The 22972-nt window shown below is 58.4% G+C and overlaps 9 protein-coding genes across 9 annotated transcripts; 4 read left to right on the top strand and 5 right to left on the bottom strand.

The window, feature by feature from the left end:
• Window positions 1-1309: 1309 nt before the first annotated feature.
• THITE_2029979 (uncharacterized protein) lies at window positions 1310-2200 on the bottom strand (the record flags this gene model as incomplete). The annotated part of the gene is made up of 1 exon (XM_003653500.1): window positions 1310-2200. A coding segment is annotated over one exon (891 nt), but the record flags the coding sequence as incomplete, so codon positions are not given.
• Window positions 2201-3845: 1645 nt separating this feature from the next.
• Window positions 3846-4235, bottom strand: THITE_2116062 (uncharacterized protein; the record flags this gene model as incomplete). The annotated part of the gene is made up of 1 exon (XM_003653499.1): window positions 3846-4235. The coding sequence occupies exon 1, from the start codon at window positions 4203-4205 to the stop codon at window positions 3846-3848; it is 360 nt and encodes a 119-aa protein (XP_003653547.1). The 5' UTR covers window positions 4206-4235.
• A 415-nt stretch (window positions 4236-4650) lies between these two features.
• Window positions 4651-5379, bottom strand: THITE_2044512 (uncharacterized protein; the record flags this gene model as incomplete). The annotated part of the gene is made up of 2 exons (XM_003653498.1): window positions 4651-5139; window positions 5197-5379. The coding sequence occupies 2 exons, from the start codon at window positions 5377-5379 to the stop codon at window positions 4651-4653; spliced, it is 672 nt and encodes a 223-aa protein (XP_003653546.1).
• A 574-nt stretch (window positions 5380-5953) lies between these two features.
• THITE_151282 (uncharacterized protein) lies at window positions 5954-6870 on the top strand (the record flags this gene model as incomplete). The annotated part of the gene is made up of 3 exons (XM_003653497.1): window positions 5954-5962; window positions 6018-6712; window positions 6825-6870. The coding sequence occupies 3 exons, from the start codon at window positions 5954-5956 to the stop codon at window positions 6868-6870; spliced, it is 750 nt and encodes a 249-aa protein (XP_003653545.1).
• A 1676-nt stretch (window positions 6871-8546) lies between these two features.
• THITE_2116061 (uncharacterized protein) lies at window positions 8547-11399 on the top strand. The gene is made up of 5 exons (XM_003653496.1): window positions 8547-8926; window positions 9013-9117; window positions 9183-9250; window positions 9319-11010; window positions 11067-11399. Exons 1-5 carry the CDS (start codon window positions 8760-8762, stop codon window positions 11123-11125), a joined length of 2091 nt encoding a protein of 696 aa, XP_003653544.1. The 5' UTR covers window positions 8547-8759; the 3' UTR covers window positions 11126-11399.
• Window positions 11400-12933: 1534 nt separating this feature from the next.
• Window positions 12934-15074, bottom strand: THITE_2116057 (uncharacterized protein). Its single transcript, XM_003653495.1, has 3 exons — window positions 14953-15074; window positions 14189-14899; window positions 12934-14114 (listed from the first exon to the last, which is right to left on the bottom strand). The coding sequence occupies exons 2-3, from the start codon at window positions 14783-14785 to the stop codon at window positions 13167-13169; spliced, it is 1545 nt and encodes a 514-aa protein (XP_003653543.1). The 5' UTR covers window positions 14786-14899; window positions 14953-15074; the 3' UTR covers window positions 12934-13166.
• Window positions 15075-15301: 227 nt separating this feature from the next.
• THITE_2116055 (uncharacterized protein) lies at window positions 15302-16838 on the top strand. Its single transcript, XM_003653494.1, has 3 exons — window positions 15302-15490; window positions 15561-16594; window positions 16660-16838. Exons 1-3 carry the CDS (start codon window positions 15488-15490, stop codon window positions 16712-16714), a joined length of 1092 nt encoding a protein of 363 aa, XP_003653542.1. The 5' UTR covers window positions 15302-15487; the 3' UTR covers window positions 16715-16838.
• A 23-nt stretch (window positions 16839-16861) lies between these two features.
• Window positions 16862-21253, bottom strand: THITE_2116053 (uncharacterized protein). Its single transcript, XM_003653493.1, has 2 exons — window positions 19355-21253; window positions 16862-19303 (listed from the first exon to the last, which is right to left on the bottom strand). The coding sequence occupies exons 1-2, from the start codon at window positions 21087-21089 to the stop codon at window positions 16962-16964; spliced, it is 4077 nt and encodes a 1358-aa protein (XP_003653541.1). The 5' UTR covers window positions 21090-21253; the 3' UTR covers window positions 16862-16961.
• A 610-nt stretch (window positions 21254-21863) lies between these two features.
• Window positions 21864-22972, top strand: THITE_2170501 (uncharacterized protein). The gene has a single exon (XM_003653492.1). It carries the CDS (start codon window positions 22142-22144, stop codon window positions 22769-22771), a length of 630 nt encoding a protein of 209 aa, XP_003653540.1. The 5' UTR covers window positions 21864-22141; the 3' UTR covers window positions 22772-22972.

Raw genomic sequence — 22972 nt, 5'->3', positions numbered from 1 at the left:
CCCGTCAAGCGCTTGGCCTTCTTATGCCTTTTCCCACCAAATATGCAGGTTTGTGCTTGGGCAACCGTCACTGCACGTTGCGGTCCGCACTTCAATCCCGACGTCATCCTTCAGGACTTTACGTCAAGGAGAAGCTGTGGTCAGCAGCTTGGGATGGTTTATTGGGCGATGGCTCGAATTTGTTCGTTATTTTGCATCTCAGCTGCTTGATGCCGGACACTTCGTCGTCATAAGCCAGGCATGATCATCTGGCATGTTGCTGTTAGTCGCCACCCGGAGATGGGATGGATGACTTCACATCGAAGAAAAACAAGCGAGGGATGGGCCCAGCCCTTCTAACCTCCCAGCCCAGCTAGGTACATACGACAAGTACCTTACATACATGCCGACAAGTACGCATGTATGTAGGTACTTGTGGTATGCTCAATCGAAGGAGTCGAAGATCATGCGCGCAGAATTGTCCCACCGCCTGGTGATCGGCCGTGGCTTGGACGGATGACTGCCACGGAGCCATGCTGCGTGGCAGTTGGAAGTCTCCAAGACAGCCTCCTACTGCGGTAGACGCTGCTCCGTTTCTCCTGTACAAAGGAAAAGATCTCGCCGTTATGCCGTTATGACTTTGCCTCCACACCCCTCCCACACCCTCCACGGGGCGATGGCAATTTCCCCGCAATCAGACAGATACCCGGGATAAATGGGGAAGAAGCACATCTGGGACCAGTTCAAGTCGTCATGAAAGACCAGTGTTGTGGCTTTTATGTGGGACACCGGACCATTTGATCCGCCAAAAGCCTGCTTTTCTGGATCATCTTCGCCGATTGATGGTGAGCTACTTGAGCCATGGCCCGTCTGGCATTCTGTTTACGCCCCTGACAGATACCCTTGGATGGATGTAATTCAGACGTCATGAAGATCGAGTGCTGAGGCTTTCCTGTCGCACACCGATCCCCCTCAAACCTGCGTTTCCGGGCCAACTTCGATGATGAGGGCTTCTCGTGAGTCCTGGCGCGCTGTGTATTCTCCCCCCCCCCCACCCCCCCCTCCAAACAAACAATCAGGTACCTCGTCCATAGATCAGTATGGTGTATTCCGGGCCTGGATTCGTCCCGGCTGGTATCAGCACCCTCCGGAAAAACCTACCGCCTAACAGTCCTAAGAGCTTCGAACCAAAGTACACGCTTCCTAGTGCCCCTATTCTGAGTTCGGCCCGACATTACCACAGTAAACACCGTATATGGTCGCCCACCAACCTCCAGGTCCTGACTTCGACTCAAACTCTCATTATGTCCGGCGCAAGCCATCACGAAAATGAGACGTGTGGTGTGGTCTGCTGACCATTAAACACAGTCGGAATCCGGATTGTAAGCTGGATCCCCTCCCTCGTCGACTTCACGTCCAGGAAAATATCGGACGGGCTCTCGTTTGGATTCTCCTTCCTCCACGCCGCCGCGTTCTGCCTCCTCTCCTCCTCTGTGCGTCTTGGCCTGGGTTCACCTTCCTCGCCGGTAGGTGGTTGGGATGGCTCTTCCTCCTCCTCCTGCTGTTGCTGCTGCTGCTGCTCAGGCGAAGCTGGTGTTGGAGGAGGCGACCGCTGCTGACGGCGCGCCTCTGACTTCCCGGCTTCCGCTGCCGCCTGCGCCTGCTTCTGCGCCCGCTCACGGGCCTCTCTCTCCTCCTTCTCCTTGCGGTGCAGCGGGTTGTTGTTGTCATGGAACCTGCCGACGACGGCGCCGCTGGCGTCGAGGATGTTCCCGAGGTGGTCGACCATCAGCGAGCTCGTGGCGCGGCCCATGAGGTCGAGCAGGCGGCGCGGCGGCGCTGTGGATGGTGCTGCCGGTGGCGGCCGAGCGCGCCCCCACTCGATGTCGGCGACGTAGCCCAGTAGCTCCCCGTCGTCGCCCAGAATGTCGCCCTGCGGGTTGGACACGCGCCTCCCCACCATCGAGGGCAGGTCGCCGGCCGCGTGCGCCAGGACCTGCCCCGTCTTGAGGTCTACCACGTCGCCATCTTCATCCACGGGCTTTCCGGTGAGCAGAGCGCCGATGGGGGGCGGGATAACTGGGCGGTCCGCGGCAGATATTTGTATCCCCGGCGAGACCGGTGGAATGCTGCCTATCGTCGGGATGGGCGCCACGTAAGCAGGGCTCCTTGAGTGCGCCGAAGTGTCCTCATCTTGAGTGTTGGCTGGGCGGGGAGCCTCTTCGGGGTCGCTTTGACCCCCTGGCCCGGTGTCGATAATATGGTCTTCCTCTGCCTGTTGGCGCGAGGGAGGTGACCGAGACCGTCGTTCAGACGGATGCTCAGATGTCATGGTTACTTGACTGCTTCGGAGAACCTTCGCCGGGCCCTTCCTGCTTTCTATATGCCGGCGGAGAGATGAAGGAGACGTCGTTTTTAAGCAGTGTCGGAACTCCGGGGGTTCTCCGGGCGGATGCCACCTTTCTGAACGCCGTGGCCACTGCAAGAACACGGCGGGCGAAGGAGATCCGTAGTCCTAGGTCCCTCTTCGCCAGATTCAAGAGCCTGTCTGTCGAGTTTTGAGTGCACCGGCAGCGATGCCAGATTCCTATGATGCGTGAAACGGAAAGGGGAAGAAAGAGGGAGATGTGGCAACGTCATAGGCGGGTAAGACCCCGTGGACGCCTGGCTCTGCTGTGAATGTCGTTGTTACTGTAGTGTACGAGTAGCTGCGGGAATGACATCATGGCCCGTCCGTTGCCCTTGCTGCCTGCAGGGTTTGGAGGATCGTGTAGGACAAGCTTCACCTTCGCTGGTTTCGAGGCTACAATGAGGAATTTCGGAATCAAAAGGGGTGTAGTGTAGTCCGTGGGGTGTACGTACAGTGCTCGAACTCTCATTCTTGTTGATGAATGAAAATCAAAAGAAATTTGCCGAGGGTCCGGAATGACCTGGAACTTATGAATGGGCTCCCTGCTGCTGGCTTGTTCTCGAGATCCTTCCCGCGAGCTGGAGTGTTTGGCATATCGTTCCGGGCCCCAGGGTCCTGGGGAACACGCCCGGAGTGCCGGGCAATGAAACGGTGGAAGGAAACGGGGACATCCCTACCAGCCGTCTTCAACTGGTGTTTCTGCAGCCCGTTTCGGTGGTGATATCCTAGTAAACACAGCAAAGCTGGTACGTATATGTACGACTAGAGTCACTAGACAAACCGAGTTCAGCGAGACACCTATTGAGTATGGCCGTTGCCTAGTCTCTTTTTTACAGCTCCGATATGTTGTTGAGGCATTGTGCTGCTGCGCTAGCGACTCTAGTAAGAGACAACCAAAACCCGGCACCCAACATTCGCCAGTGAACAAGACCCTGAATCCCCCAAAATCAATGCAATCCAAGAAAGAAAGCAACCCGCTTCCCGGAACCGGCTCTCGTATACGTGGGATGAATGAACAATCGGCCCTCTCTGACTTTGGAACGCTCTCTAGTTGCTTCAGTTTCTAAGGAATTAGCCCTTTATACCCATCCGCAAACCACAAGCATTCATCGCCGGCAACAACGACGGTCCCTCCCCCGTGAAGGAGAACGGTGCAGCACGGAAAAGCATCCCCAGAGCGCTAAGTGAGTGTAGCTCAGGTTTCTCTACATTGACCTTTAGCCTAGGTGAAGAGGCGCGGTGTGAAGACGGCGAGGAAAGGACTCGGGAGAAGTGGACGGGACTTCTTGCGAGACGCTTGTTTCTAGAGGCTGAAGACCCGCGTCGGTATTCCACGAGTGCAGCTTTCTCATGCACGCAAGACGCTCGGTGGAGGAGAGGGGGGGGGGGAGGGGGAGTAAGGGGGAGGGGAGAGATAGTAAAGTAAACAGAGGGTTGAAGGGAAAAACATTGTCATTTACAAGAGAGCGAGTTCCAGATCACCATGGATCTTGGCCTTGAGCGTGATCTCAACGTCGAGATTGAGATCCAACCTGAGCCTCAGCGTGTCGCTCTTTCGGCCGCCCTTCTGGTCGACGGCGTTTCCGGCTATGCCCCCTAGCGTGTTCGTCGCTGTGTTGACGACCCCGCCTGCCGTGTTCCGCACGTTGTCGAGGGCGAGGTTGTCGAGCGCGCCCTGGCCGCCTCGCTGCTGCCGCTGGTTGCGTCTCCTCTGGCGGAGGGGCTGGTAGTCCTCCGACTCCTCGCCTTCGGACTCGTACGTCTGTGTCTGCTGGCGCCGGGGCTTCTTCTCCTCGGAACCGCTTCGCGATGCCATTGTCGAAATATCGTTATTGAAGGCCAGGGGGTTCCAAGGGTTCCAAGGCGGCGGAAGTGATGAGATGTCTTGGTCAAGAGACGTTCCGGTATCCTGTTGTGGGTTCGATCGTTGCGGGTTTTGGCCGAGCTGTGATCTCTAACGGGAGCGACTCGGGTCCCGAGAGACGGGCGGGTTATTAAAGGCATTATTTTCAAGGACCGGCGCAGTGGGCAAAACCGGATCCCCAGAGACGGACCTGGCGATGAAGTCATGCAAGAAATTGCCCCCCATGCCAGGCCACAGTGTAATGGTTGCATGGAACTTGCTTACTTGCAGTATACGGTAATCCGTTGTACAGGCTGATCGATCGACTTACACGCAGAAGCGCCCTGCGTACCGCCAAGCCACAAGAACCCCAGCGCCACCCACCCTATGGACGCCACTTCTGCACTTCTTCGTCACTTTATCCATTCGATCCTTTGACGTATCGACTCTCCATCCCCAGCTGCATCTTTCGCTGAAGCATGACGGGCACCCACTTTCGGGGCCGGCCAGGGGGGGCGCCTTGGCTCTCCGTTTCCACCTCCGTTTCCATCCCATCTCCTGAGCGCTCCCCACATCTGCTGAAACGCCCATCCCGATCCCACGCGATGGCCCATTTCTTGTTTTCGAGCTGCGCGGCCACGAACCGAGACGCGTCGCCCTCAAGGGTCAGCCACTTCTCGTCATCGGTCCAGTGCCACGGCCCAATGGTGTGGCCGCCCAGCGTCTCCTGCCGACCGCCGTGGCGCAGCAAGCCGCTGTCTTTGTTCACGAAGATCCAGTTGAGCATGGGCGGGTCGTCGGCGATGGTGCTGACCAGGCCCAGGTGTTTCGCCTCGGACGGGTACGTGAAGTAGTACCCCGTGAACTTGTGCCCCGGCATTGGGAAGGCCGGGTCATCGATCCAGAGCTATGCGGACCTTGTCAACTCCCGGGTTTGTCTTGGACAACAACAGCAACAGCGTACCTTTCCGTCTTTCAGGATGCACCAGCATTCAACTGGTTCGTTTCCATCGAGCGAAACGGTCGCCGTAAGATGGAATTTGGCCTTCTCTTTGGCTGCGGCATCCGCCTTCTTCTGGGCGCTCAGCGCTTCGCAGACCCCGATGGTTGTGGGGATGCCCGCGATGACGAGCAAGCCGATGGACATGGTTCGTATGCGATTACTTTGTGATGCAGTGACTGGGTGTGGGCTAGACAGGTGGGAGTTGTGCTTTCTCAAGACCACTTTCGTCATATACTCCGGCTCCCCTTGCCACGATTTGGAATGCCCGCTTTCCAGGGGCGGTTTTCCTGAACAGCTGCCTACCCAGTACCCTCCAAGCAGACTGCTACATAAGTGGCAGTCAGAGTTTTGCTGGCTATGTCATGTTGTTGTCTTTCGGGCTGATTGGTGCGCCGTGGACTGGATCGCATCAATCACCAAAACGTTGTTCACCTCACGAGCGGTCGATGCAGTGCATACGTCATATACCCTTTGTGGGCACTTCAGGGTATCCGTGACCCGTGACGGGTGGCAGCCCTATGGCGTCACCAGCATCGACGGCGCATTAAGGGTATGGTCCAGAGTCATGTTTTGCGCCATGATGCCCACACGTTGAGATGGTTGGCTTTTCAATCTTTCAACTTTAACTAACCGTCTCAAAAACTGGCTCATCCCACAATATCCCTGCCAAAGAACACATAACGTTATCACGGACGGACTCACAGGACAATCTGCGAACATGCCATCGGTAAGACACATCATAGGGCGCGGGTACCTAAGTGGGCATTCCTAACGAGAGACAGCGTCAGAGAAAGAGAAACGAGGAGGTTCCCCAGGATGGGGAAGCGGAGCAGCAGCCTGAGCAGTCCAACCAGGCTCAGCAGTCACAGCACAACGCGACCGCTGATGATGACGGTGGTGAAGACAACAACATAGACAACCAGCAGCACGATGGCGGGGAAGGCCAGGAAGGCGGCGAATACGACGAAGAGGACCCGGAAGGAGAGAGCCAGCGGGTCCTAGAAGACGACTACCAATCCGGCGACGAGCAGCATGGGGACGAAGACGGTCAACAACAACAAGAGGAAGAAGAAGAACAGGCACATGAAGAATACCCGGCCGACGCCCAGCCACAACAGGAAAATGAAGACAAAGCAGAGCACAGCCCGACGTTGTCGCAGCCGCCCACCCCCAAGGGCGACGAGAAGCCGCAGCCCAAGTGGATGCAGAAGCAGAAGCAGATGCAGAAGCAGCCAGGGCAGAACGAGAACCAACAGCTGCAGCGCCGCCGCCGCCGCCGCCGCCAGAACCGCTACCGCGACGACGAGGACGAGGATGAGGACTACGACGACCAGGTCGGCTACCGCCAGCAGCAGCAGATGCAGCCGCAAAACGAGGGCGGCGGCAAGAACCCGCTGAGGCTGAGGCTGGATCTGAACTTGGAGGTGGAGATCGAGCTCAAGGCGCATATCCGCGGCGACTTGACGCTCGCTTTGCTGTACGTGACCATCTCTCGTTCTTCCCCTCTCTGTTCCCCATCTCTCAACCTCCTTCTTCGCTCCATCCCCCCCTTCGAGTGCATTCGAAGCTTGCCCATGTCACCGCCGCAGCTGCTCATCCACCACCGCGAGCCTCCGCACCCGCAAATGCGGTTAGGGGGGGAGTGGCCGATGCGTGGGAAGGCCGCAGCTGTGTGTCCACCCGGTCTGTTCGATTTCTGCCAACTACGACTGTGTCTAAACTGAGCTTATATCCTAGTCAATGAAACAGCAATTAGAGCATGGAGGAGAGGTCGGGGTAACCTGGCGTTTTCTTGCATTTTCTGCTGCTTTCCAGGTCAGGCTCGTAGTGATGATGGATGGAATGTTTCTACGGGCCTTGTCACCACCGTCAGCGATACGCAGAGGGCTGTTACGATTCAGCTGGTTGAGAAAGCATGCTTGTTTGTCTTGTCTGTTGTCTTTTCAAAACGGACTGCTGTATGCGCGGAACCGTATTTACGTATCGCGGAGGAAGCAGGGGCGTTTAGGCTGTGCCCCTTCCTCAAGAGCCCGTGGTATTGATATACCAAGATTTTAAGGGATCTGAGTCTTTGCTTGGATTTTAGCATGCGATATGTAGAGCCATCGAGTTCCGTTGGACGAATCTTTGCTATCCAAAAAAAGGAGTGTATGTCTTTTGTGGTATGGGCCGTGAAGTGGAGTGGCGCTACGAATTTGGCATCGCAGTGAGCGACAAGATCACGGCCTTGTTTCCTTTCCCATTTAATCTTGTAGGAGGGACTGCTTTCTCTCGGATATGAGCATGCAACAGAGCGTCAGCAATTGGCTTGTTCTGATAGGCCGGCCACAAATGCCGGTTAAGTCCCGATCTTCAAAAGCAGCTCCGCATCACGGTGGGGACCGGGAATCGGAAATCGGGAATCTTGCGTTCGGCTGGCCCCACCCGGGAAAGCCGCACATGGGCGGAGTTTGATCGTGCAATCGTGGAGCGGGCAACGCCTTCGCCGCCCGCCACGCCTATCAGCTGGGCTTGCTTTGCGGATTGCCGTGTAATTCAGTCGCCTTCCCAACCAAACGCACGTCTGGACCATGGCGATGTCTAGCGCAAGGGCCACGTCGCCTTTTGCGGTTGACTCCGTGACACAATGTACCGGTGAAGCCGTGTCCCGGCTCCGGGCTGCTGCTTGGCACCCCGCTGCTCCGCAACCGGGCCGGAGACATGTGCCGCAAAGCGGCATGCCATAGTTGCGGGGTGAAAGCCATCCAGATGTTTAGCTTTGCTACAGCCGCGATGAAACGAAAATGTAGGTACGGCACCTAGCTATTATTGAATTGTGGTTTTAGGTACGGACTACACAAAGAGTTGCCGTGCTTTGGCATGGAAGCACCTCGAGACGCACCGATACCGCAGAGAATTTACCTTCATGGCTCGCTCATGTGGGATTGGCGAACCAGGAGGTTGTTTGTCGCGCCGCCAGCACACAGCACAGTTCCTAGTGTTACTACACCATGGACCGCATGTGAGACAGACCATGGCAATTCCTGACTTTCAGCATCCGTTCCAAGTTCTTTGCCTTTTTGTTTCCAAAATAAAGAAATCAGGTGGAGTCCAGCCCGAGCACATGCAACTACTGCGATACTTAGAGGACATAGTGAACATCGCTAGCTGCAGGTGACAGCCAATTGGGTATAGGTGGCTGCTACCGACCTCGCCACTGAAGCCACTCTGCGATCCGTGCAAACCCTGTCACATCCATCTTCTACCCCACAATCGACGTGCCAAAAAATTGAAACCCTGCGACTCATACCCCAGAGACGGCTCCGCGGCAAGGTCGAGGTCCTTTCTTCCCATCAACTCGACCACCGTGGGGCCCCATTGACTCTGCCTGCCTTCTTGATGAAGAGCTCGACCCGTGGCACGCAACACCCTGAGTAGCGGTCGATCGGGTTGACTTTCTATTTACTCCTTTTTTCTCCTCTTGCGCCTTTCCCATCCCTTAACTAATCTATTTGGGGTCCCTTTCCTCTTCTCCGCCGGCCACCATGCTCCGCCAGACTTCGCGCGCCCTCAAGGGCTTCGCCGATGTTCGGCCTGGCCAGCAACGCGCTCTCACAGCAACCCAGAGAGCCGCAGTCGTGACAACAAGGCGCAATTGCCCGTCAAATGTCAGAAATCAGTCGTCAACTGCTGCTGCGAACCCCTCCGTCACGTATGTTTGCGCCTTGCCTGCAGTCGTGGACTTCTCACTTTTGGTGACTCACCGCTGAACTCGGGTCGGCTAACTATGTTGACCAGCGATGCACGGCCGACCCCCAGCCCGTCGTTCAACCCTGCGACCACCAGAGATCGAAGCCATGTCCAGCCTCTCGTTAACCCTCGGAAGAGCGACATGGATGAGTCGTACGTTTGCTTCGTCCCAATGCCATGACAGCTCCGCCACCATGTGACTTACACGGCCTGCACAGGTTCATTGGGAAAACAGGAGGAGAAATTTTCCACGAGATGATGCTCAGACATGGCGTGAAGCACATCTGTACGTCTAGACACGGTTGCTCCCTCTACCTACCTCGGCTGATTCCATCTGACCCTGTATTGCTCTAGTTGGCTACCCTGGCGGCGCGATTCTGCCCGTGTTCGATGCGATCTACAACTCACCCCATTTCGACTTCATTCTTCCGAGGCACGAGCAAGGTGCCGGCCACATGGCTGAGGGCTACGCACGTGCTTCGGGAAAGCCCGGTGTTGTTCTGGTGACGTCTGGCCCCGGCGCTACCAACGTCGTCACCCCAATGGCCGACGCGCTTGCCGATGGCACGCCGATGGTCGTTTTTACCGGCCAGGTTGTCACCTCGGCCATTGGAAGCGACGCCTTCCAGGAGGCCGACGTGGTTGGCATCTCCCGAGCTTGCACCAAGTGGAATGTCATGGTCAAGAGTGTGGCCGAGCTGCCGCGGAGGATCAACGAGGCCTTCGAGATCGCTACCAGTGGAAGACCTGGGCCCGTTCTCGTCGATCTCCCCAAGGATATTACCGCCGGCGTGCTCAGGAGAGCTATCCCGACTGACTCGGCCATCCCGACGATTCCTAGTGCTGCCTCCCGCGCGGCAATCGAGCTGACCCAGAAGCAGCTGAAGGCTTCAATTCGCCGTGTGGCCGATCTTCTCAACATCGCCAAAAAGCCTGTGGTGTATGCTGGCCACGGAGTCATCTGCTCTGAGGGCGGCGTGGAACTGCTGAGGGCTCTCGCCGACAAGGCCTCTCTCCCCGTCACCACCTCCCTCCAAGGCCTGGGGGCTTTCGACGAGCTGGATGAGAAGTCCCTGCACATGCTCGGCATGCACGGCGCTGCGTACGCCAACCTGGCCATGCAAGAAGCCGATCTGATCATTGCCCTTGGCGCGCGCTTCGATGACCGCGTGACTTGCAGTGTTGCCAAGTTCGCCCCTGCCGCCAAGGCTGCGGCCCAGGAAGGACGAGGTGGCATCGTCCACTTTGATATCCTGCCCAAGAACATCAACAAGGTCGTTCAGGCGACCGAGGCCATCGAAGGCGACCTCGCTGCCAACCTCAAGCTGCTTCTGCCGCACGTCCAAGCCAAGACCATGGCCGACAGGCAAGCTTGGTTCGACCAGATCAATGCGTGGAAGAAGAAATGGCCCCTTTCAGACTACGAGCGGGCTGAGCGCTCGGGCCTGATCAAGCCCCAGACGCTGATCGAGGAGCTGAGCAACTTGACGGCTCACCGCAAGCACGACACGTACATCTCCACGGGTGTTGGACAGCACCAGATGTGGGCTGCTCAGCATTTCCGCTGGCGTCATCCCCGATCTATGATCACTTCCGGTGGCCTGGGCACCATGGGATTCGGCCTGCCTAGCGCAATCGGCGCCAAGGTTGCCAAGCCCGATTCCCTGGTCATCGACATCGATGGCGATGCGTCGTTCGCCATGACCATGACCGAGCTGGCCACTGCCGTGCAGTTCAATATCGGGGTGAAGGTCATCGTCCTGAACAACGAGGAACAGGGCATGGTCACGCAGTGGCAGAACCTCTTCTACGAAGATCGTTACTCCCACACCCACCAGAGAAACCCCGACTTCATGAAGCTGGCGGATGCCATGGGCTTGCAGCACAGGCGCCTGGTCAAGCCCGAGGAAACCGTCGATGCCCTGAAGTGGCTCATCGACTCCGATGGGCCCGCCCTCCTGGAAGTGGTCACAGATAAGAAGGTGCCCGTGTTGCCAATGGTCCCGGCCGGATTCGGTCTCCACGAGTTCATCGCCTGGGATAGCGGTACGTCCGATAGCTCACCCGGTTGTCTAACTGCCACGAACTAACTAGTACAACAGCCAAGGACAAGGAACGGCGAGAGCTGATGCGAGAACGCACCGGCGGTCTCCACGGTTAGGCTGCACACCTTATAATCTGGAGTGACTCTGGAGGCACGATGAGAATTTCTGCATTCAGACCGCATGGGATGGCATCGGCAAAAAAATATCGGCAAAAAAAAAGTTGCTCGCAGATCTGTTGCGAGATCTGGTATGCTTTTTACGGATGGCCCGGGCTGTTGGGCCCGGATTTGCGATTTTAGCGCACCGCCGTGCAGGCTGGTGGGTTGTATATATTTTGAGTTGATACCATGTCGTTCAGCATTTGAAACTCGTCAAGGTGGTCTCTCGAGTTTTCGCTGGAAGCTGTTCAAGTGATCCCGTGGTTGCCTCCGTTGAGCCACTGTCCTCCTACGGAACATAAGGGCCCGGGCTACCGGGACGGAAGATCGGGCTGTTGGCTGGCTGGGCTGCGGCCAGGACTAACTACGGGGATGAGGGCTTCGTGAAACGCCTCGGGTCCTGGCTGGAGGGAGGGTGGCATCCCTAGGCGGCTGCGCGGTCGTCGAGGCGGATTCGGATGGCCCGCTCTCGGCGGATCTGAAAGTGTTGTCAGTACAAGACTGCATGCACTGCATGCTGTACGATAACTCATCAGGTCAGCGCTGCCCCGGACGTGGGTGGACCGGAGTACTTAATCACCCAGCAACGAAGATGATTCCCTACCATGGGGCCCGAAACCGAGGCTCTGTTGGAATACTTGGCGATCTAATAGTACATGGCAATTTTTTTTTCCTTTTTTTTTTTTTTTTTTTCGCAATTTTTTCTCCGTTGCTTCCTTTTGTCAAAGTTTTTGAAACTTCACAAAAGCAGACACGAACTCTTGCATCGCAGAGGATACAATGTGCGCCATCACATCCCCATCAAAACTGCAAGCAGAAACCCCTATTGATACAGGACCTGACACCATGGCCGGCTGGGCCCTCAGGGGGGCCACATGTCGCTCACCCAGATGGACGATTCACTTGTTTGGTCTCTTTGCCGTATCAAGCTTGTGTCAGCTCCATCATTCCGCAGTGATGAACACACTAAACAGGTGACGGCGGTAGGTATTATTAGCTCACCGGACAGTTGGGACAGGTGCATTGGCCCTGAGGGCAATTGCATGTGCCCGTCGTCGAACACCCGCAGTCGCTCATGGTGAGAGGTGTGGATATTACTTTTTCTTCTCTTTTTCTCTTTTGTTCTCGAAATGTGACAAGAAGAAAAGAGACGTCACTGTTTTATTTCCGTTTTTTTCGTTGATGTTTGTGGCTTCCAAAAATTTGTGGATGATGAGGTGGGAAAACAGCCAGCATAAAAGCAAAAGAAAACAGAGCAAACCCGGGGGCCCAGAAAGCTGAGAAAGGGAGGGCCGGGGATCGCGGTGTTATACGGTGTCACGGGGTGGCCCAAGAAAAGGAGGGATGACGTCGTGGCGATGTCATCGATGAGCGCTCGACTGAGGGGAGATCGGCAGCTTGTTTCACGGACCAGTGGTGAAGCGATATTCTTCTGAGTGAGCGGGCCTTTCCCGTCGTGGTCTGGACCATGGTGCTCTATGCTCAATTTTGGGGTATGGCATCCCACTCCTGTCGGTGTGTTTATGTTGCCCATTACCCCTGACTCCCTTCGGAGATGCGTCGCTGGGCTGTTGTGTGGTATTATTGTATTTGCCGTCTTTGCCCGCCCATGAAGACGTTGGGACAACCCACTATGCAGAAGACTCTTACCAAAACTGCGGCCTCTGACAAGTCCCAATGTCCAAGGCTGCAAATCCAACCACCCCAGGAGACCCAACACTCCTTAAGGATTTGGTCAGGGTATTGAGTGTGTCTGGTGATCCATACCAGGTATTTATACTGATAGTTTCGTGGCTCTCTTGAACTCGGCAAAGAGAATGACGAATATTGCTGCCCAGTCCGGATGCCGACGTGCACGCATCTTGGGGTTGTGAAGGAATCGGAAGCTGCTCCAGGTCCGCCGCAACCCTTCCATTCCCCAGGTTGACGTTGGGAGACTCAGAAAACAACATGCTGATCCATGCCGCAGCCTACTCGGTTCTGCTCTGCTTACCTGCGCTCAGGCACCCCCCGCCGCGCGGTTCCCGTGCCGCCCCGCATCTTCTGGCCTGCTCCTCGGGACATTCTTCACCCTCCGCTTCGCCTTGACTTGCACCCGTCTGTACTTGGTATACAACGCAACCACGTCCTGGAGTACCAGGAACAGGCAACCGCCCACCAAGCTGCGGCCCCACCGCTCTTGCAGAAGACCCGTTGGCGCTCTACGCCATGGACGCGTTACCCACGCCTTAGGTGCCACCGCGCGAATCAACTCACCCATGCCGTATGAGATGGCCGGCATGAGGAGGGATGTGGCGATGTTGTTAATGAAGCGTCTAAAGTATGAGACTTCGCCCGCGTCGTTGTTGTCGTTGTTGTCGTTGTCATTGCCGATGTCGTTGCCGCGTTCGTTATTGTGGTCGTCTAGGTTGCGCGGCGGTCGTTGGTTTCGCTGCTCCGGCTGGGGTGCTGGCTGCTGTTGCTCAGCAGCTTCCGGTGCCGCGTTGCCGGCTCGGATTTGGATCTCCTCGTCGATCTCCAGCATCTGCGCCGCCTCCGGAGCCTGCCCGGCTTGAGCCCTGGGGAAGTCGTCGGCGCCGCCGTTTATCCTCACCTCCACGTTGACCTGCTCTAGAGGCAACTCCCGGAACAACCCCAGCACGGCTCCGCCGAGGTTGGCCACCGCGCCCCAAATTCCATCGACTTCCTCTGGGTTACGCGCATCGGCTGCTTCGGCGACCGGCTCAGGCGCCGCCACGGCCGGCGCCGCTTCCTCCCTTCGGGCCGCATCAGGCTCCTCAGCACGTAGCCCACGGAGGGTGCGATTCAGTCGCCTGTCTAGCGGCCCGAAGAGGCCGCGAAAGAGACAGGCGTAACCGAGGTGCACATAGGGCATAAGTATCATTGCCCACTGCGGTGAGGGAGGCCATGTGGGGAAGTTGTCGTGTGCTAAGAGATTTGCGGCGGACTGCCAAAGAAGGCGCCAGCGTCAGTAAGGGGGTGAGCGCTCCAGGCCAGGGAAAGGACTGCACCGTCACTTACTGCGAGGGAGAAGGGCAACCACACGGCACTCGCCAGCGATGGTAGCCATCGCATAACCACCAAGCTCGGTCCAATGGCTGACAAGGCCCAGATCTTCATCACTATTGACGGAAACCCCTGGCCAGGGCGTGGTCTGAACCACCTCACCACAGCATCAGGACCAGCAAAAATGGCGGCCGCACCCCAGCCGTACCAAGAGGCGCCGGCTACGCCGCCGCTCGAGACTAGCACTAACAGAATGTATGGCGACAAGCGACTGTACCGGCGAGTCAGCCCGTCCCGTAGGGCGATGAAAAGGTCGTACGGCTCCTGGATTTTGATGGGTGCCTTGCAAGCCGGGCACCTGAGACCGTTCTTGGACCGCCCCTGGGACGTTTCCATGTCAGCGACCCAATCCAGCATGCACTCTTCGTGGGCCTCGAGGCTGCACGGGCACGGGTTGACCCATGTCGCGTTGGGGGTGTCGGTGTCGTTCTGCAGGCAGATGAAGCAGACATGCTGATTGTCCGCCGCGATAGGGGCCGGGATGATGGTGTGGCGATTTGATGCCGAGCTCTCTGGTGCTGCGCTGCCGCCGCCGATGCTCGAGTCCGCCATCGTCCGTTGGGTCTCGGCGACGATGGATGTGCTGGGCGCAGTGCGCCTGATAGTCGCGAACGCACTTGCACGAAGCTCGTCGATCGCAGTGCCTGCTGTGGCAAACTTGTTTATCTTTCGATTTTGTTAGCTGCCCAGGGCGAGAGAATTTGTGCAAATAGCTTTACCTATGTCGACTCCGGCCGGTCGTCCCAGCGACTGCGGGTTTGGAATACTGTCAGTTTGTTTGTTTGCAAGGCTGAGGGCGAAGCAAGCTGCCCAAAGTGAAGCCTTTACGGGCCTGCTGACCTCAACGCCTGCCCACTAAGAGCTGAACATGACCAGAAGCGCTCCAACCTTGGGTGGGGCCTAGTCAACCGTAACTGGCAAGGCATGGAGCAGTTAACGAACTGTGTGAACCAAAGAAACAGTGTAACAATACGAAGATGGCAAGCGCTCGCTTTCCAGTCCATCCGTAGTGTAATTTACGGACAGCGACAATGTAACGTAACGAAAGCAATGCACAGGTGGTTACGGGTGTGGTTCCCCCACTTTCAACGACGACAGCCCCTCCATCGATTGGCGTGGAACCTAGCTGCACCTTTCCGAACAGCCAAGCAAGATCGCTCGTGTCCAGCATCATCCGCAGCCTTCAATCTGCTCCTTTCCGCCCATTCCAGCATCCGAAAGAGCGGAATCCCCGGCGCCAAGAGCTTTCCCGCCATGGTATTTACTCCCCATGCCTGGAAGACAAGGCACTTGTCAAGATGACCGCGGACTAACCACTGCCGAGCAGGCCACAACGACCAAGCAGCGCCTGGCGCTGGCCATCTGCGACTTTCTTACGACGTCGTTGACCGACGGCACCCTGCAGGCGGAAGAGAAGGACTCGATTGACATCGCCGTCAACTGCATCAGCGAGGCCTTCGGCGTGGACCCCTCGGACAAGGAGGCCGTCTCCCAGGCCGTCGGGTCGCAGAACCTCCTCCAGATCTACTCCGTGTACGAGAAGCTCAAGAACGCCGCGCCGTCCAAGCCCCCCGCCGCCGCCGGCGGGTCCACGTCGTCAACCACCCCGCCGGGCCCGTCAACAGCAGGCCAGCAGGCCCCGACCGAAGAGCAAAAGAAGCAAGCCGAGGCGCTCAAATCCAAGGGCAACGCCGCCATGGCGCAGAAGGACTACGCCGCCGCCATCGACTTCTACACGCAGGCGCTGGCGCTGCACCCGGGCAACGCCATCTTCCTGTCCAACCGGGCGGCCGCCTACAGCGCGGCGCGCGACCACGAGTCGGCCAAGGCGGACGCCGAGGCCGCCGTCGCCGCCGACCCCAAGTACACCAAGGGGTGGAGCCGCCTGGGCCTGGCGCGCTTCGCGCTCGGCGACGCCAAGGGCTCCATGGAGGCGTACCAGAAGGGCATCGAGTACGAGGGCAACGGCGGGAGCGAGGCCATGAAGAAGGGCTACGAGACGGCCAAGCGCCGCGTGGAGGAGATCGCTGCGGAGGAGGCCGAGAGGAATGCCTCGTCGACGCGGAATGCGGGTGCTGCGGGTAGCGGTTCTGGCGGTTCTGGAGGCGGCGGCGGCGGTCTCGCCGATCTGGCGAACATGTTTGGCGGCGGACGCGGGGGCGGCGGCGGCATGCCCGACTTCGCGTCCATCATGAACAACCCCATGTTCGCGTCCATGGCCCAGAACCTGATGAACAACCCGGAGCTGATGTCCAATCTGATGAACAACCCGCGTCTGCGCGAGTTGGCCGACTCGTTTGGGAGGGGCGGCGGCATGCCTGATATCGCCTCGCTCATGTCGGATCCGAGTGTTGCTGAAATGTAAGTTCGGCATTCTTCCCCGGGATCACCATCAGCTGCGTCGAGTGCTAAATGCGGTTTTACAGGGCTCGCAACTTGATGGGTGGCGCTGGACGGGGCGGTGCTGGCGCAGGGAGGTGATAAGGCGTGATTGAGTGCCCCTGGGGGTGAGTGTGGATATGCTGGCATGCTCTAGGATGCTACCATGACCGTCAAGGTATGCTGAATTTTGCCGTTGATACATAAGGTACGGTCTGATCCAAACCCATCATTTTTTACATGATTTTCGTACCTGCCTCCTGCCAAGTGAAATAATTCTTCGCACGTGTAAACCGCCCTTGGCTACCCCTTTTCACAACGCCAGCAAGCAACAATAACCAGCCAAAATCTAACCCACCCACCTCCGCGCACTCCTGAATAACCTCAGCCACGGCCCAAACTCACCCCACTCTCCAACCTCCTCAGGCGGGACGTAGCTCGCCACATCCGCCATGATGGTCCGCTCCGGGTGCGGCATCATGGCGAGCACCCGGCCGTCCCTGCTCGAAACGCCCGCAACACCCGCGGGGCTGCCGTTGGGGTTGTATGGGTACTGCTCCGTCACGTTGAGCCGGTTATCCACGTACCGCAGCGGGATGCCGCCCGCCTCCGTCAGCGCGCGGAGCGCACCGTCTGACGCGAACTCGGCCCTGCCCTCGCCGTGCGAGACGACGATGGGCAGGCTCGAGCCGTGCATGCCGTTGAAGAAGACCGACGGCCGCGCCGGGTTGTCTTCGATCTTGACCATGCTGAAGCGCGCCTCGAACTGCGACGAGGCGTTGGCCACGAACGTGGGGAAGTGCTCGGCTCCCGGTATGAGCTCCTTCAGGCGGGTCAGCATCTGGCAGCCGTTGCAGACGCCCAGGGCGAACGTGTCCTTGCGGTTGAAGAAGTCGGCCAGCTCGCGCCGCGCCTTGTCGTGCAGCAGGATGGACTTCGCCCAGCCCTGGCCGGCGCCCAGCACGTCGCCGTACGAGAAGCCGCCGCAGGCGGCGAGACCGACAAAGTCGGCCAGCGAGCGGCCGGCGATGATGTCCGTCATGTGGATGTCGATGGCGTCGAAGCCGGCGGCGCGGAAGGCAAATGCCATCTCGGCGTGGCCGTTGACGCCCTGTTCGCGGAGAATGGCTACGCGAGGCATCTTGCCAAAGAAGCTGGTGATGGACGCCGTGAGCGGGGTGATGTTCTCGGCCGGCGAGAAGGTGAGGTTGTAGGACAGGCCGGGATCTTCGGAATCCAGGATGCTTGCGTACTCGGCTTCCGCGCACGACGGCGTGTCTCGCAGCTTCTGCATCTCGTACGAGGTCTTGCTCCACCACTGCTGCATCTCGGCTCTGTTCAGGCTGACAAACGGCGCCCCTTCGCCGTAGCGGATGGTCAACGTTTGCTTGGATGTCGGCTGAACGACACCAAATTTCCTGATCAGGCCAGCCGGAGGGCCGCAAGTAGCAAAGCATCTCTTGAAGTTGACCACGTCCGAGGCCCGGACCTGGAAGACGGCACCCAACTCCTCGTTGAATAGGGCGTCCACCATATCCGCCAAGCTACCCGAGGCCGCGATGCCGTCCATCATCAGGTCAACACCGCAGCGACCGGCAAACATCATCTCGGCGATCGTGGTGATGAGGCCGCCATCTGACTTGTCGTGGTACGCAAGGACAACTCCGCTCTCGTGCAGCTGCGCGAGCGCGTCGAAGTAGTCCTTCAGGAGATCGACGTCGCGCACATCTGGCGCCTCGTGGCCGATGGCGCCGAGAGACTGCGCCAAAGCAGAGCCGCCCAGTGCCTTGCGGCCCTGCGCCAGGTCGACGTAGAGCAGGACAGACTCCCCTACATCCTCCACCCGGCGAAGCTGGGGTGTCCACGTGCGTCGAACATCCTCCACCAGAGTGAATGCCGATATGACTACCGACACAGGCGCCGTGACACTCTTCTTCGTCTCTCCGTCTTTCCACGATGACTTCATGGATGTGGAGTCCTTGCCCACCGGAATGCTGACGCCGAGCTTCGGACAAAGGTCCACTCCGATGGCCTCGACCGCCTCGTAAAGCGCAGCCCCTTCACCAGGATGATTCACAGCTGCCATCCAGTTCGCGGAAAGCTTGACACGCCTTAGATCTCCGCGGTGCGCGCCGCCCTTGATGTCTGCCGCTCCGAGATTGAGCAGACTCTCTGCAACCGCCATCCTGGCGGAGGCGGCAGGAGAGATGAGCGCGAGGGTTGGCTTCTCACCCATGGCCATCGCCTCGCCAGTCTTCGAGCCAGTGAGGCTGAAAGACGTCGCCGTCACCGCAACGTCGGCAACTGGTGTCTGCCACGGCCCGACCATCTGATCCCGAGTCGTCAGGCCTCCGACGGTGCGGTCACCAATGGTGATGAGGAAGGACTTGGAGCCAACCGATGGCATCCAAAAGACGCGCTGCACAGCTCGCTTGAAGAGATCCGCATCACTGAGGGAAGCATCGACAGCCGACTTCAGGCTAGCGACAGGATCGAAAACGGGCCAAGCAGGCTGCTTGGAGCTGACGATGCGCTCCAACTTGCGCCCCTTGGGGAAAAGGACATCCATGGGGACGTCGATGGGACGCGGGTACTCGATTGATTCCCTGTCGGTGAGAATCAGCCTCGAGACGCCGTCAACCTCCCGGGAGAGGACGGTGCCGACATCCGAGAAACCGCAGCGCTCGCGGCCTTTGCAATGTTAGTTCTCCGGCGGTCACGCAAGGGCGGGACTAGACGTACGGCAGATGCTGGTGAACCGCTCCATCCCCTCGCTGTTCACAAGCAAAACATAGCGTTCCTGAGCCTCGTTGCACCAGATTTGCAGCGGGCTCATGCTGCGGTCAACGCTCTCGACCTGGCGAAGCTCAAATCTGCCCCCGAAACCAGCGTCCCTGACAAGCTCTGGCAGCGCGTTGGACAGACCACCCGCGCCAACATCGTGGATCATGGCGATGGGATTGTGCTCGCCCAAAGCCACGCACGTATTGATGACCATTTGCGCACGCCTCTCCATCTCGGGGTTGCCGCGCTGGACACTGTCGAAATCAAGATCTGCGTTGCCCTCCCCAGAGGCGTTGCTTGAAGCTGCGCCGCCACCTAGACCAATCAACATGGCAGGGCCGCCAAGGACGATGACGTGGGCGCCTTCCAAGACATCCTCGGGGCGCTTGAGTGCATGCTTGTCCCGAACGGTGCCGACGCCACCAGCAATCATGATCGGCTTGTGATAGCCGCGGAACTCCCCTTCGACCCCAGTATCATCAGCTGTGAGAAGCGTCCGGAAAACTCCCGTGAGACAAGGGCGACCGAATTCGTTGTTGAACCGAGCACTGCCGATGGGCGCCTCAAGCATGATGTCGAGGCTGCTGGCGAAGTGAGCCGGACGGCCGACATCGATTTCCCAGGGGGCACGGTGGTCAGGAATCAGCAGGTCTGACACCCAGAAACCGCAAAGTCCAGCTTTAGGCATTGAGCCCCGTCCAACAGCTCCCTCATCGCGGATCTCTCCTCCAGATCCCGTAGCGGCACCGGGAAAGGGGGCAATCGCCGTCGGATGATTGTGGGTTTCGACCTTAGCTAGGACATGCAGCAGCTCCTTGTGCAACTTCCAAGACCCAGTCGAGTAATCAGGGGCCCAAAAGTTGGCGTGCTGGCCTTCCATCACGGCCGCGTTGTCGCTGTAGGCGGACACGGTGAAGTCTGGGGTCTGCTTGTGGGTGTTTCTGATCATCTCGAACAGCGTCCTCCCCTTAGCCATCCCGTCAATGGTCCAATTTGCATTGAACTGCTTGTGGCGGCAGTGCTCCGAATTGACTTGCGCAAACATGAAGAGTTCGATATCGTGCGGGGGGCGCCCCAACTGGGTGAACCGCTCCACCAGGTATTCCACTTCGGACTGGTCCAGAGCCAGACCGCGCGCCTTGTTGTATTCGTTGAGCATTTGTGCCGGGTCGCGGCCGTCGGCGAAGATGTCGACCACCTCGAGAGGGAGGGGTTGCCCTTCGGCGAACATGGCATCGAGGTCGGGCACATTGGTCGAAAGGGTCTCGGTCATGCGATCGTGGAGTATGTCACGAAAAGGGATGGTCTTGTCATTGTAGGGCTGCTCGAACTCTATAGTAATGATGCGTCCGCGCTCGATCCGGCGGATCTGCTGCTCGAACCCGCAGACTTGGGCGATGGTGGTGGCCTGGGAGCTCCATGGCGAGTTGTACCGCGGAGTCACAAACCAGTTGCGGCTGTACCCGATGTGCGTCAGATGGGGCGCCGACAATCCAGAGCCGGCTGAAAGAGGGAGCAATTGGGCGAGCTTCGACTTGGCATCGCTCGCGTCGCCTTCGATGTGGGCGTAGTAGATCCACGACCCGCGCAAGCTCGAGACCTTGATAGGCGCCACCTTGTTGATCTGGTCCTTGAGCTTCTGGGCCTCGGAGGCCGTGAAGCAGGAATCCCCTGCGAGAGTGAGATACGCCATGGCGATGGTCTAACGAGAATGGCGTTTGGCAGGTCGGATGGACTGGCAGAGAGCCAATGCTCACTGGGCTCGGTCTCGAGTCATCGAGCAGCGAAGAGCAGAAGGTAAGGTGGGGGCGGGGTTCTGAGAGGTTTTGAAATTTTCTAGCAGGGGTCATTCATTGCATGGGGCCTCGCCGGCAACGCAACGTAATGACGCTGTGTAATTTCACAGCTGGAAAACCGCTGGGTGATTCCGGACACTGCTTGTGTCTTGTTCCAAATTTCAGGTACCTCCTTAAGGCACACAGTATGCGACGAATGAGAGCATTCCAGCCTGGATACCTAGGATGAGCCTTGCGTATGAGCAGTCGAGAGCTGCGTCCCTGATCAGTCATGACAAACTCCAGCATCCTGCTGCCATTTCTGGAGGAAGGTTTTGGCTGAGATACTGTTCCTGGACGCTCAGGATCCTCACCGTGTGCGCGGGATTCGGATCATCACCAAAGACTAACGTTAGTGGCTGACAAACTTCTGCAGACAGAGCTCTCAGTAGTTAACTGCCAGATGGAAAAGAAGAAAAAAGGCATCCAAGTGATCTTGGTGGTAGCCCAGGTGCTCTTGGCAGCTTCTGTCGGAGACAAAGGTCCTTTGGGAACTTGGATGAGATGGCCCACCTGACGGCAGGCCGGGGTCCCTGCAGCTTGGTCCGGGGCGTCCAATTGCGGCTCCGGAGATTATCGGCACGCTGCGGACCCGCTTGCCTTAACTTTTTCCAATTTTCCTCCGAGTAAACGACGAGCACGCGTGCACCGGGTTCCAGTAAGGAACACGGCGACGAATTCGAATCGACTCTCCGATCCCATCCCGCCACTACTCACCTTCTGATTCGCTGCCAGGCCAGCGCAATTGACGGCGAATTCGATTCGGCTGGGAAATACTGGGCCTGTCGTGCCGGTGGCCCAGGGCGAGCCGCCGCGAACGATCCGTCGACAAACGACGCAGCCTCAACCGGACAGGCCGAAGTCAGTTTCCGGTAGACCAGCGAGACGCTTGCAGCAAGCAATCGCAGCCATGTCGTTCCCGCTTGTTTCGCTCCAAGGCCTCGCCTCGCGGCTTTTGAACCGGCCAACGACCCTCACTGCCACCCCATTCTCCTCCGCGACCGCGACACAATGCCTCGCGCCCTCTGTCCGGCCCTTCTCAACAAGCCTCTCGCTCGCAGGCTCGAAGAAGAAAGACAGCAGCTCCAAGACCCCGGCCAAGACTGCCCGCAAACCCCCCGCCAACCAGGCCCAAAGGAAGAAGGCCAAGGGCAAGGATGACGAGCCGACCGACCCGAGGATAATCAACATGCTCAAGCACTTCGCCGTGCTCTCGCCGCGGCGCATCCCGCCGCCGCTGCGCATGGGCCGCAACCGGTACCTGCGGCACTGGACGATCCACCGGGCGTGGATGCTCTTCCGGCGCCGCCAGCGCCACGAGCGCGAGAGCAACCTGATGCGGCAGTACCAGAGCATGCGCGACGCGTGCGAGGAGCTGCGGCTGACGTCCGGCCCCGGCACGAGGCCCGAGGGCTATCTCTTCCGCGTGGCGATGCAGAAGGTTGGGGTGTACGGCCTGCACGCGGTGCCGATCGAGTACGCGCGGGCGCAGACCGAGACGCCGGCCAGGGTGGCGTGGAACCATGACTGGAAGCGGTGAGCTGGAGGTTGGCTGGAGGGGGGCAGGACTCGCATGGGAGGGTTAAGAGAGACCGAAATTGGAGGCACAGGCCAGCGTAGACGACGCTTCCCTGTCGGGTGTCCATGTGCATGCCTCCTGACTTGATCTGCTGGCTGTGGACTCCTGCAAATGTAAAACAACTTGTATCATACCTATCTGATGAAAGCAGTTGGAAGGCCC

This window comes from Thermothielavioides terrestris, chromosome 2 (genome assembly GCF_000226115.1).
Source record: "Thermothielavioides terrestris NRRL 8126 chromosome 2, complete sequence".
Classification (NCBI taxonomy): Eukaryota; Fungi; Ascomycota; class Sordariomycetes; order Sordariales; family Chaetomiaceae; genus Thermothielavioides; species Thermothielavioides terrestris.
The sequence above is the reverse complement of the archived record's forward strand: the minus strand, read 5'-3'. Positions and strand labels throughout refer to the sequence as shown.